Source organism: Pseudophryne corroboree, chromosome 10 (genome assembly GCF_028390025.1).
Source record: "Pseudophryne corroboree isolate aPseCor3 chromosome 10, aPseCor3.hap2, whole genome shotgun sequence".
Taxonomy (NCBI): Eukaryota; Metazoa; Chordata; class Amphibia; order Anura; family Myobatrachidae; genus Pseudophryne; species Pseudophryne corroboree.
The window spans coordinates 128,744,519-128,764,278 of NC_086453.1; the positions used below are offsets into that span (position 1 = coordinate 128,744,519).

The 19,760-nt window shown below is 46.8% G+C and overlaps 1 protein-coding gene across 2 annotated transcripts in view; it reads right to left on the reverse strand.

Annotated features, from left to right (window-relative positions):
- LOC134966223 (brain-specific angiogenesis inhibitor 1-associated protein 2-like) overlaps positions 1-19,760 on the reverse strand; it is a 388,782-nt gene that overhangs the window by 162,771 nt on the left and 206,251 nt on the right. For both annotated transcript variants that reach the window (XM_063942788.1, XM_063942789.1), the window contains one exon: positions 5,407-5,468. In XM_063942788.1, coding sequence (XP_063798858.1) covers positions 5,407-5,468 — 62 coding nt within the window. The remainder of the gene's footprint in view (positions 1-5,406; positions 5,469-19,760) is intronic.

Genomic DNA, 19,760 nt, shown 5'->3' on the forward strand with positions numbered 1-19,760 from the left:
GCTAAAAGGGAGCGATTCCGCTAGGCATGTGGGACTTGTGGATGCAGCCCTTAATTCGCTTAACAAGGATTCACGGGTGGTCAATCTGTTGAAATCAGAGCACTACATTTTGGCCACCGTGCTCGATCCTAGATTTAAAGCCTACCTTGGATCTCTCTTTCCGGCAGACACAGGTCTGCTGGGGTTGAAAGACCTGCTGGTGACAAAATTGTCAAGTCAAGCGGAACGCGACCTGTCAACATCTCCTCCTTCACATTCTCCCGCAACTGGGGGTGCGAGGAAAAGGCTCAGAATTCCGAGCCCACCCGCTGGCGGTGATGCAGGGCAGTCTGGAGCGACTGCTGATGCTGACATCTGGTCCGGACTGAAGGACCTGACAACGATTACGGACATGTCGTCTACTGTCACTGCATATGATTCTCTCAACATTGATAGAATGGTGGAGGATTATATGAGTGACCGCATCCAAGTAGGCACGTCACACAGTCCGTACTTATACTGGCAGGAAAAAGAGGCAATTTGGAGGCCCTTGCACAAACTGGCTTTATTCTACCTAAGTTGCCCTCCCACAAGTGTGTACTCCGAAAGAGTGTTTAGTGCCGCCGCTCACCTTGTCAGCAATCGGCGTACGAGGTTACATCCAGAAAATGTGGAGAAGATGATGTTCATTAAAATGAATTATAATCAATTCCTCCGCGGAGACATTGACCAGCAGCAATTGCCTCCACAAAGTACACAGGGAGCTGAGATGGTGGATTCCAGTGGGGACGAATTGATAATCTGTGAGGAGGGGGATGTACACGGTGATATATCGGAGGGTGAAGATGAGGTGGACATCTTGCCTCTGTAGAGCCAGTTTGTGCAAGGAGAGATTAATTGCTTCTTTTTTGGGGGGGGTCCAAACCAACCCGTCATATCAGTCACAGTCGTGTGGCAGACCCTGTCACTGAAATGATGGGTTGGTTAAAGTGTGCATGTCCTGTTTTGTTTATACAACATAAGGGTGGGTGGGAGGGCCCAAGGACAATTCCATCTTGCACCTCTTTTTTCTTTTCTTTTTCTTTGCATCATGTGCTGTTTGGGGAGGGTTTTTTGGAAGGGACATCCTGCGTGACACTGCAGTGCCACTCCTAGATGGGCCCGGTGTTTGTGTCGGCCACTAGGGTCGCTAATCTTACTCACACAGCTACCTCATTGCGCCTCTTTTTTTCTTTGCGTCATGTGCTGTTTGGGGAGGGTTTTTTGGAAGGGACATCCTGCGTGACACTGCAGTGCCACTCCTAGATGGGCCCGGTGTTTGTGTCGGCCACTAGGGTCGCTAATCTTACTCACACAGCTACCTCATTGCGCCTCTTTTTTTCTTTGCGTCATGTGCTGTTTGGGGAGGGTTTTTTGGAAGGGCCATCCTGCGTGACACTGCAGTGCCACTCCTAGATGGGCCCGGTGTTTGTGTCGGCCACTAGGGTCGCTAATCTTACTCACACAGCTACCTCATTGCGCCTCTTTTTTTCTTTGCGTCATGTGCTGTTTGGGGAGGGTTTTTTGGAAGGGACATCCTGCGTGACACTGCAGTGCCACTCCTAGATGGGCCCGGTGTTTGTGTCGGCCACTAGGGTCGCTTATCTTACTCACACAGCGACCTCGGTGCAAATTTTAGGACTAAAAATAATATTGTGAGGTGTGAGGTATTCAGAATAGACTGAAAATGAGTGTAAATTATGGTTTTTGAGGTTAATAATACTTTGGGATCAAAATGACCCCCAAATTCTATGATTTAAGCTGTTTTTTAGTGTTTTTTGAAAAAAACACCCGAATCCAAAACACACCCGAATCCGACAAAAAAAATTCGGTGAGGTTTTGCCAAAACGCGTTCGAACCCAAAACACGGCCGCGGAACCGAACCCAAAACCAAAACACAAAACCCGAAAAATTTCAGGCGCTCATCTCTAGTAATAATGCCCCTTCCATTACAGTGGATGATATAACTCAGTGCCATCCCGGGTCATAGTGTGCACCAAGTTATACCCACATGTAGGAGCACCACAACCGACACAGCAACCTGCCTGCCAAAAATAATGCCCCTTCTATTACAGTTTTATTATGCATACTGTACACCATGCCCTGCCGTGTCATCCTGATCTGTACTAGTACTGCTCGGTGCCGCTGAGGATCCGCACTGTTGAAAGGAGTCACAGCAGTTACGGCACTTCCACCTGTCTGGTAGCAGGAACCAGGCACAGCGGACCCCATACAGCATGGGAACTGTGTACAACTACTGCTGGAGGGAGCCACTATAGTGACGGCACCAACACCTGTATTGCAGCAGAATACCAACACAGCGGACCCCCGCATTTCATCGGGCACAGTTCATTTCTGGGGGGAGCCTCTGGAGTGAGCACATCTAACTGAGGGCAGTCAGACTGTCACACAGAGAGCGCACAAAGTGAGATCTGCAGCGCTGAACCATCTCTCCATGGGGTACGAGAAGACGTCTGTAGGGTAAGATAGGGAAAGTTTGCCACATTACATGGGGGCTGCAGTCCAAATTTTTGTGTTAAGAGCCTAAACATTGTTAGTACATTTTATATGTATTTTAATATTTTCACTTAATTGGTACACATTTTATACACAATTATACATTTTTTTATATTATATATATATATATATATATATATATATATATATACATACATTTATATACATCTTAAATACAGATTTTATACATGATCTTCTACCTCTTATATTTATGCTACCTTATATGCACATGCAGGGGTGGGATGTTTGGAGGAGGGGATGATGAGGAAGGGGGGAGCTCGAGGGCGGTTATGGGGGGCCCCCATAGATATCAGTGTACCAGGCCCCAAGATTTCTGTTGCCGGCCCGGTTTGTAAGACCCACGGGTCCAGGCCAGATTGAACCCAGAACTGACTGAAGAGTTTCAGACGTGCCCCCACCTGAGCGGACTCCCGCAAGGGAGCCCCAGCGTCATGCTGAAGATTTGGCAGAAGCAGAAGTTGATTTCTGCTCCTGTGATCCTGTAGACACTGCTGACTTTTTTCCGTTTCCCCTTCCTTTACCCGCAAAGAAAGGGGAACCTTTACCCTTTTTGTATTTATTGGGCCGAAAGGACTGCATCTGAGAGTGATGTGTCTTTTTCGCCGGTGCAGGAGCATTAGGCAAGAATGTCGACTTACCATCGGTAGCCGCAGAAACTAAAGCATCCAGCCCATCTCCAAACAAGGCCTCACCTTTATACGGGAGAGCCTCCATATTCCTTTTGGAATCTACGTCAGCATTCCATTGGCGAATCCACAACACCCTCCGTGCTGAGACTGCCATGGTAGCGGCTCTTGATCCCAAGAGACCTATATCTTTCATGGCTTCTAGCATGTATGTAGCAGCGTCTTTGATATGACCTAACGTTAGGAGTATCTCGTCTCTATCTATTGTGTCAATGTCTGATGACAAGTTTTCTGACCACTTTTCAATAGCACTACTCACCCACACACAGGCAATGGTAGGCCTGAGTAGTGTCCCATTGGCCACATAAATAGATTTCAACGTATTCTCTAACTTGCGGTCTGCCAGCTCCTTCAGTGAAGCCGTCCCAGGCGCAGAGGAGAATCACCTTCTTTGTTAACCGTGACAGGGCACTGTCTAAAACGGCGGGTGACTCCCACCTTTTTCTGTCCTCTGCAGGGAAAGGGTAAGCTACCTGAATTCTTTTGGGAATCTGAAACTTCTTTTCAGGGTTTACCCAGACTCCCTCAAAGAGAGTGTTCAGCTCATGAGATGGAGGAAAAGTTATGTTTATTTCCTTTTCTTTATAAAAGTAAGCCTTCTCCTGAGGTAAAGGAGGGGGCTCCATAACTTGTAATACCTCCTTTATAGCAACAATCATGTACTGAATGTTTTTCACTAATTTTGGATCTATTCCCCTGGATATCACTAGTGTCGACACAGGAATCAGAGTCCGTGTCGGTATCAGTCTGTACAACCTGTGTAAATGACCTTTTATGTGACCCAGAGGGGTCCCATGTGAATGAAAAAGCAGAACTATTAAAAATCACATCTTTTACAGATTTTCTCCAGGTTTCGGCATGAGACTCAGACTTATCCAATCTCTTACTGATATGATTCACACTATCACGTAATTGTTTCACCCATTCAGGCTCGTGGTGAGCCGGCAGCGCCACCACATTACAACTCTGTGTCCCTAAAATGTCTCCATCAGGGGAAGAGCTCCCTGCCTCAGACATGTCACACACGTGCACAATCACACCACAGACACTCCGGGCCTTAATGGGGACAGACCCACAGTAAAGTCTGTCAGAAGGACACAGAAAGGAATTGCCAGTTCACAACTCAGCGCCAAAAGAAAAAATCCCCGTGTCGCGTACTTTGTACACAGAGACAAAATCCCAGTGTCGCGTACTTTGTACACAGAGAAAAAATCCCTGTGTCGCGTACTTTGTACATAGAGATCTTCAAGCGCTTTTTATTACCAATAATAGGTTTTAGCACCGAATCTTACACTCCCCCCCCTTTTTTTGTACCCTGTCACTTGTTCAGAGGTGGAGAGGAGGATCAGCGTTTCTTGCCCTGTAGCTGCTGGGAGAAAATGGCGCTGAGCAGTGTGCTGGCTGCCTGAGGAAGAAGCCCCGCCCCCTGTAATGGCACGTTTTTCCTCAGCTTTAGAATAGATATTTATACTAGCGGGGGTGTAGGACAGTGTAAATACAAAGTATGCTACCTTTTGCCCCCCCCCCCCCCCCCCCCATGCCCTGATGTGCACTGTGTTATGGATAGCATGTTCGCACAGCGTTCCCGCTCGCTGCGCGGTACCTTGAGCCGTCACGATGACCGGAGATCCCTCTCTGCAGATCTCCGGTAATGATACTCACGCGCCATCTGACTTCTGGCTCTGTTACGGGGTGACGGCGTGCTGTGGGAGTGAGCACGGTGCCGCAGCTAGTGTTCAGTTCCCTTCAGGAGCTAATGGTGTCCTGTCAGCAAGTAGTAGAGCCATTAAACTCTTTAGGAAGTTGATCCTACTTCCTCCCCTAAGTCCCACGAAGCAAGGAGACTGTTGCCAGCAGTCTCCCTGAAAATAAAAAACCTAACATAAAGTCTTTCAGTGAAACTCAGTAGAGCTCCACTGGAGTGTGACCAGTCTGCCTGGACACATTTTCTAAACTGAGGTCTGGAGGAGGGGCATAGAGGGAGGAGCCAGTTCATACTCTAGAAAAGTCTTAAAGTGCCCATGGCTCCTGCGGAACTGTCTATACCCCATGGTACTGAAGTGGACCCCAGCATCCTCTAGGACGTATGAGAAATATTGAATATTTAAAGGTATTTCTGCACAGTACACAAAGGCCTAGATCCAAATGTCACGATCATACTTACGACTTCTTCCAGCTGAACTTGAATCTGTCGATGAACTTCGGCCATTTGGAATAGCGTATCACCTGTAGCAATCAACCACATAAAAATAGTAAACATTATGCAAATCACACACTGGACAGGAAGGCAGAAGAGACAGGGCCTATAACATTCTAGAAGATTCCCAGGGGCACCTAAGTGTTAAGCGGGTGTATGTTAGCACATCTCATGCAGTATGGTCTATATGATCATTGATGAACTGCAATTGCCATCATAAACTGTTTTAATTTATTTCTTAATAATAATAATCATCATCATCATCTTCATCATCAACATTATCGACATCCTTATTTTTATTTATTATTTTACTTTGAATTCTCATATTTAATAAATATTACAAATACATAAGAACACACTCGGGTCTATTTAATACACAGTATATTTTATTATGCAGTTGGTCAATACTGGAAGTGAAGTATAAGAAAGTTTAGAAGCTTAGACCTGGCCTCAGAAAAAAGGTACAGCAGGGAGCTGGGAAGGGCCATAAATTATGCTAATTAGAAACCTGAGATTTTAGAGTACATTTTAGTTTAGTGATACTGACATGGGGGTCATTCAGGTGCGACTGGAGGTGCTATCACTGCTGCTTACTTGGAAGCAGCAGTGATAGCACTGTATGTACAGTATATGCAGTATGAGGCGTCTATTAAATGCAGACGCCTCCTGCTGCACTAGTGATCTGAACTGCGTAATAGTATGCAGCATCAAATCAAAGCACCCACCATCTGGCAGTTTACGCGGTTGCATCATTTCACCAAAATCCGCCCAGCAAGCGAAGTGCTATGGGTGGTAGGAGGGGGAGCCGGTAATATTCGGGACTGGAGCCACTGGCGCCAACAAGCATTAATACACCCCTGGCAATGAGCATTACACATCTCTGGTAACCAGCATGACACCCACAGCATGAAACCCCTGGCAACCAGCATTACACACCCCTTGCAATGAGCATGACACCCAGAGCATCAAACCCCTGGCAACGAGCAATACACACCCCTGGCAATGAGCATGACACCCAGAGCATCAAACCCCTGGCAACGAGCATGACATCCAGATCATGAAACTCCTGGCAATGAGCATGACAACCAGAGCATTGAACCCCTGGCAACAATCATGACACCCACAGCATGAAACCCCTGGCAATGAGCATTACACACCCCTGGCAACGAGCATGACACCCAGAGCATGAAACTCCTGGCAACGAGCATGACACCCAGAGCATTGAACCCCTGGCAAAAAAACATGACACCCACAGCATGAAACCTCTGGCAATGAGCATTATACACCCCTGGCAATGAGCATGACATACAGAGCATGAAACCCCTGGCAACGAGCATGACACCCAGAGCATTGAACCCCTGGCAACAATCATGACACCCACAGCATGAAACCCCTGGCAATGAGCATGACACCCAGAACATGAAACCCCTTAGTGTCAGATGTGGTTTAAGCTTATATACTTGTCAACAGCTATAACTCAGCATATGGCTGCTTCTATTTACGGCATGGTCTCCAAGATTTTGTACATGTTTGTTGAGACCTCCTTACAAGCGCCTTGAGTCCTGTTTGGAGAAAGAGCGCTATATAAATAAAATTATTATTAATTATTATTATTACATGTTTCTGTAGACACTCTTCTCCAGCCTAAACAGTAGTAATAATATTAATAGCAGTAGCAATAATGCTGTAATTTCCTCTTGTGCCTGCCTAAATCTTTGCTAAACCAGAGATTACCCAGGAAGCTGTATAACAAGCATATTGCAGACAGCTACAGCACAGTGAATACATAGCAAGGCTGGCTCATGAGACACTACGGGAGCATTGTAACACTGCATCACGTGCTACAGATCATTTATTTTTAAATACAAGAATGTGAGCATCCAGGGTCGGACTGGCCCACAGGGATACAGGGGAAACCACTGGTGGGCCCCACTGCCTGAGTGCCTACTCCTTCCTCTAGGGATCAGGTTCCTAATCAGGGTACTAATTACATGGTCCCAGGTCAGCTGCTGATGGCATTGCTTCAAAGCATAGCACATAGTATTTTGGAGTGATTTTTTTGTTCAGATTGGGGCAGTGCCATGTATCCCAGGTCTGGCTATGGTTCCTCAGTACCCGGGCCCCATGGATGTCTCAACGGCCCTGTATATCATAGAACATTCATGTAAATAAGTAATTGCAGTGTAACTAATGGAATATACTAACAGTATCACTGCTGACTTATTATTAGGCATTTCTGCTAGCATTTTTACTGGGTAACTACTGTTGGTATATATTTATTACTGTTAATATAATTTTAATTTAGAAAAACTCTGAAATTTTAATTTAGAAAAACTCTGAGAGAAGCAAGTGCAGTGGATGCCCACAACTGAGCAGAGAGCACAGGAGGCTACAATGGGCACTGGGGCCCCTCACTAAGTTTTACTATGTGGCCCAGCAATTTGCTGCTGCATACCGCCCAACATTTGAATGGTGAGAATAGGGGCAGGGAGCATGGCCATGTCACTCAGAGGTAAGAGTGTGCTCACACTCCCAGGGCAGTTCTAGTGCTGAAAAGCACTAAAATGCTCCTTAATCCCTTCTTGTGCTCTCTAAGAACACTTTCAGTGATACAGGCAGCAGTGCCAGGTGTGCAGAGCACTGATAGTATGCAGTGCAGTGATGAATGAAACATATCTGTCAAGACAGTGGTATTGAGCACTAACATCAGGACTGTCCCGTTGCAACCAGGATGCTTGAGAGCAATGGTGGATCTTACCCTATGGGCTATTGTTTAATCAGTAAAAACCTCATAGCCCCATATAGTTTTGTACACTAGAATCCAGGGACGTGCAGTCAGGGGAGGCAGGGGAGGCAGTGCCTCCCCTGTCGTTAATGGTTAAAATAATGTAAAGAAGATACTTATGACACATATTATGTGTCATAACTATCTGCTTTAGCCTTTACATTATTTTAATCTTTTTTACTTGTGTATAAACTGTCTTCAATGTGTTTCGGAGGCACTGCTGCCAGTGCCTCCCGCTATCAATGGGAAATGGCCGGAAGTGGGGGGCGGGGCTAAGCTTTGGGCAGTGAAAGCCCATTAAAAAAATCATCCGAAGCGGCACTTACTATAAGTGCCTCTGTGACAGGGGGCGTGCTTTCAGCCTAAATGAAAGCACGCCCCTGTCACTAACAGTGATGTCATTGGCCAGTCGCGGGGATGGAGGGGGGGGGGGGGGACGAGACACAGCATGTATTTTTTATTACCTATCATCAACATGTGCGGCCGCCAATTAGCTCCCGTCCCTCCCATCCCATACCCTTTACACTGGAATATCCCCCGGCCGCCCGCCCGCTGGCCTATCTGCCTGGCCGCCCACCCGGCGCACGGACTCCCCCGGCCACCTGGCCAGCGCACGGACTCCTCCGCCTGCCCGCCCAACCACCAGGCGCACGGACTCCTCCGCCCGCCCGGCGCACGGACTCCTCGTCTGCCTGGTGTGAGGCAGCCAGAGCAGAGGGGAGCAGCTTGTAAATAGGACGGAGGGAGAGTTCGCGGTCGGGAGCTACAGGTGAGGTGACATGCTTAACTGGCCGCTCCTTCCCAGCAGTGCTTCCATCGTGCCCAACCGCCCCCCCCCAACTCAGCACCGTTACTCCCATCCTGCCCCCCCCTGCTCCACAACACCACTCCCATTCTACCCCCCTGCTATGCACCACTACTCCCATCCTGCCCCCCTGCTATGCACCACTACTCCCATCCTACCCCCCAGCTATGCACCACTACTCCCATCCTAACCCCCAGCTATGCACTACTACTCCCATCCTACCCCCCAGCTATGCACCACTACTCCCATCCTACCCCCCTGCTATGCACCACTACTAACATCCTACACCCCTTCTATGCACCACTACTCCCATCCTACCCCCCTTCTATACACCACTACTCCCATCCTACCCTACCTGCTCTGCACCACTACTCCCATCCTACCTTCCCTGCTATGCACCACTACTCCCATCCTACCCCCCCTGCTATGCACCACTACTCCCATCCTACCCCCCCTGCTATGCACCACTACTCCCATCCTACCCCCTGCTATGCACCACTACTCCCATCCTGCCCCCCTACTATGTACCACTACTCCCATCCTGCCCCCTGCTATGCACCACTACTCCCATCCTGCCCCTCAGCTATGCACCACTACTCCCATCATGCCCCTGCTATGCACCACTACTCCCATCCTGCCCCCCCTGCTCTGCAGCACTACTCCTCCTGCTCTCCCCCCCAACTCAGCACCACTGCTCCTATCCTGGCCCCGCTCTGCACCAATGCTCCCATCCTGCCCCCCTGCTCCACACCACTACTCCCATCCTATCCCCCTGCTATGCACCACTGCTCCCATCCTGCCCCCCTGCTATGCACCACTACTCCCATCCTGCCCACTGCCCCACATTACACTTCCACCTCAATGTACTGTGCGATGTGACCCGATGATGTCACACCACGCGAACGGCCGCCCACCTGCCCGTGTTCTCCTGCTGGGCCCACCAACTCCACTGACGAGGCTGAGAGACAGTGAAGGGCGGGCGACTGAGAGGCACAGACAGAAGGGTGGGAGGCTCAGAGCCACAGAGTGAAGTGGGGAGAATGAGAGACAAAGTGAGGGGTATTGCGAGAGATTCAGATGGGAGATGATGGCGTGGCTGAGAGACGACGCAGGGAGGAGATGATGGTGTGGCTGAGAGACGACGCAGGGCGAAGATGATGGTGTGGCTGAGAGATGCAGAGAAGGGGTAATGGTGTGGCTAATAGATGCAGAGGGAAGGAGATGACACGAGTCTGGTTGAACCTCTGTTGTATGATGATCACATTGGTTATATTCCTACACAAACAGGTATCTTCCGGATCATGCGATTTCCTACATGAATAGTGACTGAAGACGCTGTCTGCTCAGGAAGGATACATTTCTTCAGAGGTTCCCCGTTATGAGAAGCCACCATATAGGTAATGTGCATAGTGAATAGAAAAGAATGCCAATAGGCAGTGCTGGACACGCCCGATAGGTGTTGCTAGACATGCCCAGTAGGTAGGTGGTACTAGACACGCCTCTACGACGGTGCACCCCCTAATAAAATGTGCTGCGCATGCCTATGTGCAGCGGGGGCTGCGGCGGGGGAGAGTGGCGGGTACTTTAGTTTGTAATGGGCTGAGCTCACCCATGCTTTATCAGGGACCCAAGGCTCAGGGCTGTACTCCTTATATTGTATTCTATACTGCTGGTAGAGTGGGACAGTAATGTGCTCTCCCTGGCGTCACCCTCTTCCTGTCACCCTCTCACTGTCACCGACTGCTGTCACCCTCTCCCTGGCGTCATCCTCTCCCCATCACCCACAGCTGGCACTGACTGCTGTCACCCTCTCCCTGTCGTCACCCTCTCTCCGTTACCCACATCTGGCACAGACTGCTCTACACTCTCACTGTCACCCTCTATCTGGCTTCACCCTCTTCCTGTCACCCTCTCCCCGTCAGCCACAGCTGGCCCCGACTGCTGTCACTATCTCCCTGCCATCCTCTCCCTGGCGTCACCCTCTTCCCGTCACCCACAGCTGGCACCGACTGCTGTCACCCTCTCCCTGTCGTTACCCACAGCTGGCACACACTGCTCTACCCTTTCACTGTCACCCTCTACCTGGCGTCAACCTCTCCTTGTCACCCTCTCCCCATTGCCCACAGCTGGCACCGATTGCTGGCACCCTCTACCTGGCGTCACCCTCTCTCCGTCACCCACAGCTGGCGCCAACTGCAGTCACCCTCTCCCACTCTTCCTGTCACTGAATCCCTGGCATCAACCTCTTCCTATCACCCTCTCCCTGTGACCCACAGCTGGCACAGACTGCTGTCACCCTCTCCCTGTGACCCTCTTGCTGTCACCAACTCCCTGGCATCATCCTCACCCTGGCGTCACCCACTCCTATCACCCTCTCACTGGCAACACCCTCTCCCTGTCACCCTCTCCCTAGTATCACCCACTGCTGTCACCCACTGCTTCTCCCTGGAATCGCCCACTGCCTTTCTTTGTCTCCCACTGACCCAGTGACAGCGGTGTTAACAGGCATTGGCTTGGGTGCGGTGGCGTTCATCGGCGGGACACAGCAGACATTATGGCTGCAGTGCCTCACCAGCCACTGGGCTCACCGCATCTACCACCACCTACATTAGGGCATTTGCAACATTTACCAGCTGAGGTTAAACAGCTGGGAAGGTACACTGTGTGGGGTGGGTGCGAAACTGAAGTGTTAAAACCTTAACAGATTGCATTTACAGATTGCATCACACAGCAAGCAGTGGAATGATCAATATTTCAGAACACAACTAAATGTATGTTATATATGTGTGAATACACGTTATGTTACGTATTACGTTATGTATCTTCCCTTCATGTTGTTATTTGGCGATGCATTGTAACCACAAACAATTCCTAGTATACGCGAGTATACCTGGCCAATAAAGCTGATTCTGATTCTTCTGATTCTGATTTTAAATGCAGTTTAAATTCTGGAATAAATATGTAACAGATCAAACAAATGAAGAACGATATAGCCACATTAAAAAAGCACTTCCCCCCCTCCCATCCCATCCTTTGACCTCGATCCCCAATCTCCTTATGGAATTTAGACGATATAGTGCCCTGTCTAATTTTAAAATCAATTTATCTAAATCTGTAGCTTTGAACCTTACTTTAGACACAATAAGTCTTCAAGTACTTCAGTCTATGTTCCCCTTCACGTGGCATCCGACACAACTTAAATATCTGAGAGTTATTTTGAAGAGGGACATTTCTCAGATCTTTTCCTCTAACTTCCCTCCTTTACTGACTAAACTTCAAACAGATATTTCCTCCTGGAGTGCCAAACGAATTTCCTGGGTTGGACGGGTTGGAGCTATTAAAATTAACATTTTACCTAGGGTGCTCTGCCTCCTTTAAACTTTTGCCTATTGTTATTCCGCGTTCCTGGTTTGATGCCCTCCAACGAAAAATCAGGGATTTTATATGGGCGGGTCAAAAGCCTAGGTTCAAGCATGAAATTCTTTATAGAAGAAAACACTTGGGGGGCCTTCAACTACCACATTTTCTCTTCTACTACCAAGCAGTGCATCTTTCTAGAATAATGGACTGGGGACATAAGACAGACAGGAAACAATGGGTAGAAATTTAATTGGCTTCACTCCCATCCTCACACTCGGACTTGCCCTGGCTTTTATCGTTTCCTGCTACTTCTCATACCTTAATAGGGCCCACTTTTATCTGTTGGCGTCGTTTACGTTCTGAGACCCTTATATTGCCCTCTCCCTCCCCTCTTATGCCATTGTTTGGGAACCCAGCTTTCCCCACGGGAATGGGGAACTCGTCATTTAGGCAAAGGCGCATCAGAGGTATACTGAGGGTAGACTAGCTACTAGAATCGTCTGGCAAATTGATTTCCTTCAGCCCAGGCTCGCTGGGATTTACCAAATAACGAGATATGGAAATGAATGCAAATCAAACACTTTTGACGGGTTTGCGCACACCTGTTGACTGCAGGCGGTCAACAACCCCATTTGAGAACTTGTGCCTCTCCCAAACATACCCACAACATACTCTCTCAAATATTTACAAATTACTAATCGATCAGGTTTTTACCTCAAACCCCAAATTTATGGTGGATTGGGAATCTGATTTAAATGGCCTGATAGGTGAAGATGATTGGCCCGAGATATTCAGTGATACGTTCTCTGCATCTGTTAGCGTGTTGGTGGTGGATACACATTATAAAGCCCTCTCCCGCTGGTACCGCTGTCCTAGACTATTAGCAAAAATGTATCCTGGGGTCCCGGATGTCTGTTGGAGATGTTCAAAGGCAGTCGGAACCCCATTGCCCCCTTCTTAAACCTTTTTGGCTCAAAGTAAAGGAAACAGCCAGTGTTATCCTACAGGAAAACCTGCCCTTTTGCCCCAGTTTTTGGTTGTTGAATCTTTTGCGTAGACCCAAATCTCAATATAAAAAAACTTTGCTCCGCCATATTCTTAGTGCTTCAAAGGCCATTATTCCAGTACATTGGAAGTCTAGTGTTATTCTCAATATGTCTGAATGGTGCACGCGTTTAGACCACTACATGGCCATGGATGACCTCATTTCCTCCCTTGCATCCAAAAACCAAGCTTTTACTGTTGGCTTCCATGGCTGGAATATAAAGAAACAGACCACTACAAATCCCTACAACAGGTATCACTACGGTGTCTAAAGGCTCCATTGGTATGATCCCCCCCGAAAGGATAATACGATTAGGCCCTGAGACAGGAGTTGTGAAGTTTTCTCTTTTTCTTCTTCCTTTTTCTTTCTCATTTTCTTTCTTTGTCTTTTTCCCAATTTGTTTCTACTGCACTATACATCTTTTGATATATATATTATTTTATATGTTTCTGGTGTTTCTGTTGGTTTAAGAGTGTTGCTTACGAGATGTAACCAACTTCAATGTAAAATAGCTTTTAACTACGGAAAGTTTGCTAGACACTACTTTTTACATGAGAGATTCTGTTTGTGAAATTACTGTATGTCATGTTATATTTCTTTTGTGAAGCAGAATTTGAACCAATAAAATTATTTGTAAAAAAAAAAAAAAAAAAAAGCACTACCCCCATGAGCTGTAATAAAGATGAATATTGTTTCCAACTGTTTTTACTCTAATTATAACATTCTTGGAGTTCAATGTGACTCAGATTATCTTTTAGTTCTACCCAATGTAAGAGGACTAACACACTGCTAATCACGCACCCACATAGCTGAAATACTCAGTCATAGCAGCCGGTGTCTGGATAGGTAATAGACTGCATTCGTCATAATATAGTTAAAAGGACAGGTCTTGTGCTAGAGCTCTGGAGAGTGTAGCCCAGATAAGCCATGGTATTCCCCCTCCAGGCACCATATAAAAGTAGACAGATACCATTTATAAATGTGTTCTACAAAACAATGATGCTGGAGGCATGTCGATAAGGAAATGAACAAGGCAATAATGGAGTGATTGTGTCTTTCTTAGAACATGACTCACTTGTAGGTCTGCACAGCTCATTGCAGGAAGTAAGAACCAGGGACAGTCTAGCACTTTATACTGGAGAGAAGGGGATTCCTGCTAGCCAGTAATCAGATTGTAGGCAAACCTCAATTTATTGTGCATTTAATACATATGCTTATCACATTTGTCCAGCTTACATGAAAGGAATCACAGGAAACAGTTTATTCTGATTTTGTTTTTGTATTAGCAATGGAAAATAATCTTTACTCAACCAGATGTAATTATCAGGGGTGCACAAGTGTTAGGGCACATCAATTGTAGTGGGATTATCTATTATTAGACAATGTCATAGAAAAATAGTGAAATGCTGGGTTAACATCATAGAACACAGCAATCTCAGGTAGCAGCAATACTACCTAAGACACAGCGGTCTATTTATCATAAGCCCCATAAGACTCTATCGATATTAGCCAACAGTCGGGGTCCCTATGTGTATGTGTGTCCTGGCAGATTCATAACATACATTCACCACACTTCACACACTGACCACACTTTCCACTGCGTCTGCCTCTGCTCTGCCCTAAGCACAAATCTTAGTGCCTAATTTTACATGCATAATCAGTCACTGAAATGTAACATCTAAAAGGCTATTTAGCTGAATTGATTTTATAGTGGAAACAAATTTTACAAAATGGTTAATTTCATGCGTTTTCACAGTGTGGTCAGTCTAGCTAGTAATTGGTGCAAAATCTAGGGGTCTACTAGGGAAAAACAAAACAGCGCAAAAGTGACTGCAGCTTTCATTCAAAATTGAGTCTCAGATCGACTTGGGATCCGGTTTCTAGGTCGACAGTAAATAGGTCGACCACTATTGGTCGACGGGGTCTCTAGGTCGACATGTTCTAGGTCGACAGGTCAAACGGTCGACATGAGTTTTTTGCAATTTTTTTTGTTTTTTTTTACCTTTTTCATATTTAACGATCCATGTGGACTACTATTGGAAATAGTGACCTTGCCCGAAGCATGCCTAGCGAAGCGAGCCTTGCGAGAGGACACGGTGCACTAATTGGGGTTCCTGGTCACTGTACGCAGAAAACGACACCAAAAAACATTAAAAACTCATGTCGACCTTTTGACCTGTCGACCTAGACCATGTCGACCCAGACCCTGTCGACCTAGAGACCCTGTCGACCTAGTTACTGTCGACCAATAGTGGTCGACCTAGTTACTGTCGACCTAGAAACCGGATCCCAAGTGGATCTGAGGCTCAATTTTGAATGAAAGCTGCAGTCACTTTTGTCAATTACCAGCTAGACTGACCACACTGTGAAAACGCATGAAATTAACCATTTTGTAAAATCTGTTTCCACTATAAAATCAATTCAGTTAAATAGCCTTTTAGACGTTACATTTAGTGGTCGACCTAGTTACTGTCGACCTTGCATACCACACCCGATCGACCTATGGAGATGTTAAATAATGTAACATTGCAAAACATCTCCAGTTGGACATGTAATGCTGCATATGAAACACTACAAATTAATTGAATGTGTCAAGCACAGGTACAACTTGTGTGTGTGTGTGTGTGTGTGTGTGTGTGTGTGTGTGTGTGTGTGTGTGTGTATATTATATATACTGTGTGTATATATATATATATATATATAGTAGGTGTGAGATACATATTAAAGCACATAAAGCATATTAGCAGCGAGACAAATAAATGAAGCAGTAGCAACTTTGAAGCAATAAGAATACTAAGATATGACCAGAGATTATACATATACCAGTTACATGCCCATCAAAATGATGGAACAACATAACAGTAATGTCAGCGCCAGCAGCTGTGTGCGCCTGAACCGAGCAACACTTAAATTGCTCTGTCGGGTGCCATCTAGTGGCCGCCGGCACACAAAAGACTTGAATCCCCCCCCCCCATAAAGATGAGGAGCAGTGCTAGTCTTTTATTATATAGGATGCCTGCGGTACTACAATCACCTATGCAAAAATGCAATAGCTTTAGCTCAGCAAACAGATCTAAGGTAAATGTAAAACCTGCCATTAAAATATGAAGAAAAGCAGAAATCTCGGGGATATATTTATTAGGTAGAGAAAATCTGTCTGATCACCAGAAGTACAGATGTAGCCATGCTCATTTTTGCTGCGATACAGCATGCTGCAACACAGCTTGCTACATGGCGTGCCAGGTTGGGACTATTCGCAGCTGGTGATCACTCCATTAATGGAGCGATTGCCGGCTGTGGATGCTCTGTTAGTTAAAGACAGCTTTTTTATATTACAATAATGACCTTTTGTATTATTTAATTATTTTTAATACTTTTACAAATTTTTTGTTTTAAATAAAGCATAACTAGAAAATGAAGTTGGGTTTCGAGTTCCACTGGCATTGCCGGCTCACACACATGTAGAGATTTACACGGGGACCTGTACATCGCAATTATTTTAAAAAAATCGTGGTGAAACTATATTAATTCAAAGGAAATATGCAGTATAATTGTGGCCCTATCTGATAAGGATGTTTGTAAGTCTTCAAGAAACCCAGGATCCAGCAACGCAACACCGCACCTTATCACTCCTAACATTTACATGTTGTTAAGTTATAAGTGAAACTAATTGGAAAAACATATGCTGTTGCTCTATTAATGTTGCAAACACAGAACAGTGTAAAGCATATAAAGTAAGTTCATATACATGAATACAGACTTTTTGAAACAAGTGATCTGCTGCTGCACCAGGGGGCTTATTTACTAATATTCGTGTTTTTGCCATTTTTAAGGGTGTTTGAACTCGAATGGTATCGGGTGCATTTTACTGCAACTTTATGAATCCTGATACGGTTATTCACTAAGCTGCCGAGTTTTGCACAATCGTTTTTTCCGATGTCGATGTGATTCGTAATATCAGGCAGTGTTTTACGGGAGTGATGAGTAAAACACTGCCTGACAAAACACAAGGAATCCCGGCCGGATCTGTGAGATCCGTGCAGGGCTTCATTGTGTACCTTAAAAAGTTGTTTAAAGTCTTAAAAAATCTCAAAAAAATTGCGTGGGGTCCCCCCTCCTAAGCACAACCAGCCTCGGCTCTTTGAGCCGGTCCTGGTAGAAAAAATATGGGGGAAAAAATGACAGAGGTTCCCCCATATTTAATCAACCAGCAGCGGGCTCTGCGCCTGGTCCTGGTTCCAAAAATACGGGGGACAAAAAGCATAGGGGTCCCCCGTATTTTAGAAACCAGCACCGGGCTCCACTAGCTGGGGAGATAATGCCACAGCCGGGGGACACTTTGATATCGGTCCCTGCGGCCGTGCCATTAAAACCCCAACTAGTCACCCCTGGCCGGGGTACCCTGGAGGAGTGGGGACCCCTTCAATCAAGGGGTCCCCCCCTCCAGCCACCCAAGGGCCAGGGGTGAAGCCCGAGGCTGTCCCCCCCATCCAAGGGCGGCGGATGGGGGGCTGATAGCCTTGTTAAAAATTGTGAATATTGTTTTTAGTAGCAGTACTACAAGTCCCAGCAAGCCTCCCCCACAAGCTGGTACTTGGAGAACCACATGTACCAGCATGCGGTGGAAAACCGGGCCCGCTGGTACCTGTAGTACTACTACTAAAAAAATACCCCCAAAAAAACAGGACACACACACCGTGACTGTATAAGTTTATTACATAAATGCACACCTCCATACATACATACATACTTACCTATGTTCCCACAAGGCTCGGTCCTCTTCTCCATGTAGAATCCTAGGGTTACCTGTGAAAAAAATTATACTCACATAATCCAGGGTAGAATCCGACCTTTGAATAATCCACGTACTTGGCAAAACAAAAAAACGGAAACCCGACCACGCACTGAAAGGGGTCCCATGTTCACACATGGGACCCCTTTCCCGACTGCCAGGACCCCCCCTGACTCTTGTCAAAGAGGGTCCCTTCAGCCAATCAGGGAGCGCCACGTCGTGGCATTCTCCTGATTGGCTGTGTGCTCCTGTAGTGTCTGTCAGGCAGCACACGGCACAGATACAATGTAGCGCCTATGCGCTCCATTGTAGCCAATGGTGGGAACTTTGCGGTCAGCGGTGAGGTTACTTTCGGTCAACCTCTGAAGTATGTATGGAGGTGTGCATGTATGTAATAAACTAATACTGTCACGGTGTGTGTGTCCTGTTTTTTTGGGGGTATTTTTTTAGTAGTAGTACTACAGGTACCAGCGGGCCCGGTTTTCCACTGCATGCTGGTACATGTGGTTCTCCAAGTACCAGCTTGCGGGGGAGGCTTGCTGGGACTTGTAGTACTGCTACTAAAAACAATATTCACAATTTTTAACAAGGCTATCAGCCCCCCATCCGCCGCCCTTGGATGGGGGGGACAGCCTCGGGCTTCACCCCTGGCCCTTGGGTGGCTGGAAGGGGGGGACCCCTTGATTGAAGGGGTCCCCACTCCTCCAGGGTACCCCGGCCAGGGGTGACTAGTTGGGGTTTTAATGGCACGGCCGCAGGGACCGATATCAAAGTGTCCCCCGGCTGTGGCATTATCTCCCCAGCTAATGGAGCCCGGTGCTGGTTTCAAAAATACGGGGGACCCCTACGCTTTTTGTCCCCCGTATTTTTGGAACCAGGACCAGGCGCAGAGCCCGGTGCTGGTTGATTAAATATGGGGGAACCCCTGTCATTTTTCCCCCCATATTTTTTCTACCAGGACCGGCTCAAAGAGCTCGAGGCTGGTTGTGCTTAGGAGGGGGGACCCCACGCATTTTTTTTGAGATTTTTTAAGACTTTAAACAACTTTTAAAGGTACACAATGAAGCCCTGCACGGATCTCACAGATCCAGCCGGGGTTCCTTGTGTTTTGTCAGGCAGTGTTTTACTCATCTCTCCCGTAAAACACTGCCTGATATTACGAATCACATCGACATCGGAAAAAAACGATTGTGCAAAACTCGGCAGCTTAGTGAATAACCGTATCAGGATTCAAAAAGTTGCAGTAAAATGCACCCGATACCATTCGAGTTCAAACACCCTTAAAAACGTCAAAAACACGAATATTAGTAAATAAACCCCAAGGTCAAAATCCCGACATGGACAAAATACTGACATTTAAAATACGACAAGGTCAAAATACCGACATGTAAAATGCCGACAGGTCAAAATGCCGACATGAGTTTTTCATGATTTTTTTCATTGAAACCGACTTGTTCATACTTTACCATCCCAGTGGACCCAGAGGGGGACTATAATAGTGTGCCGAGCGCAGCGAGGCACCGCGCCCGAAGCA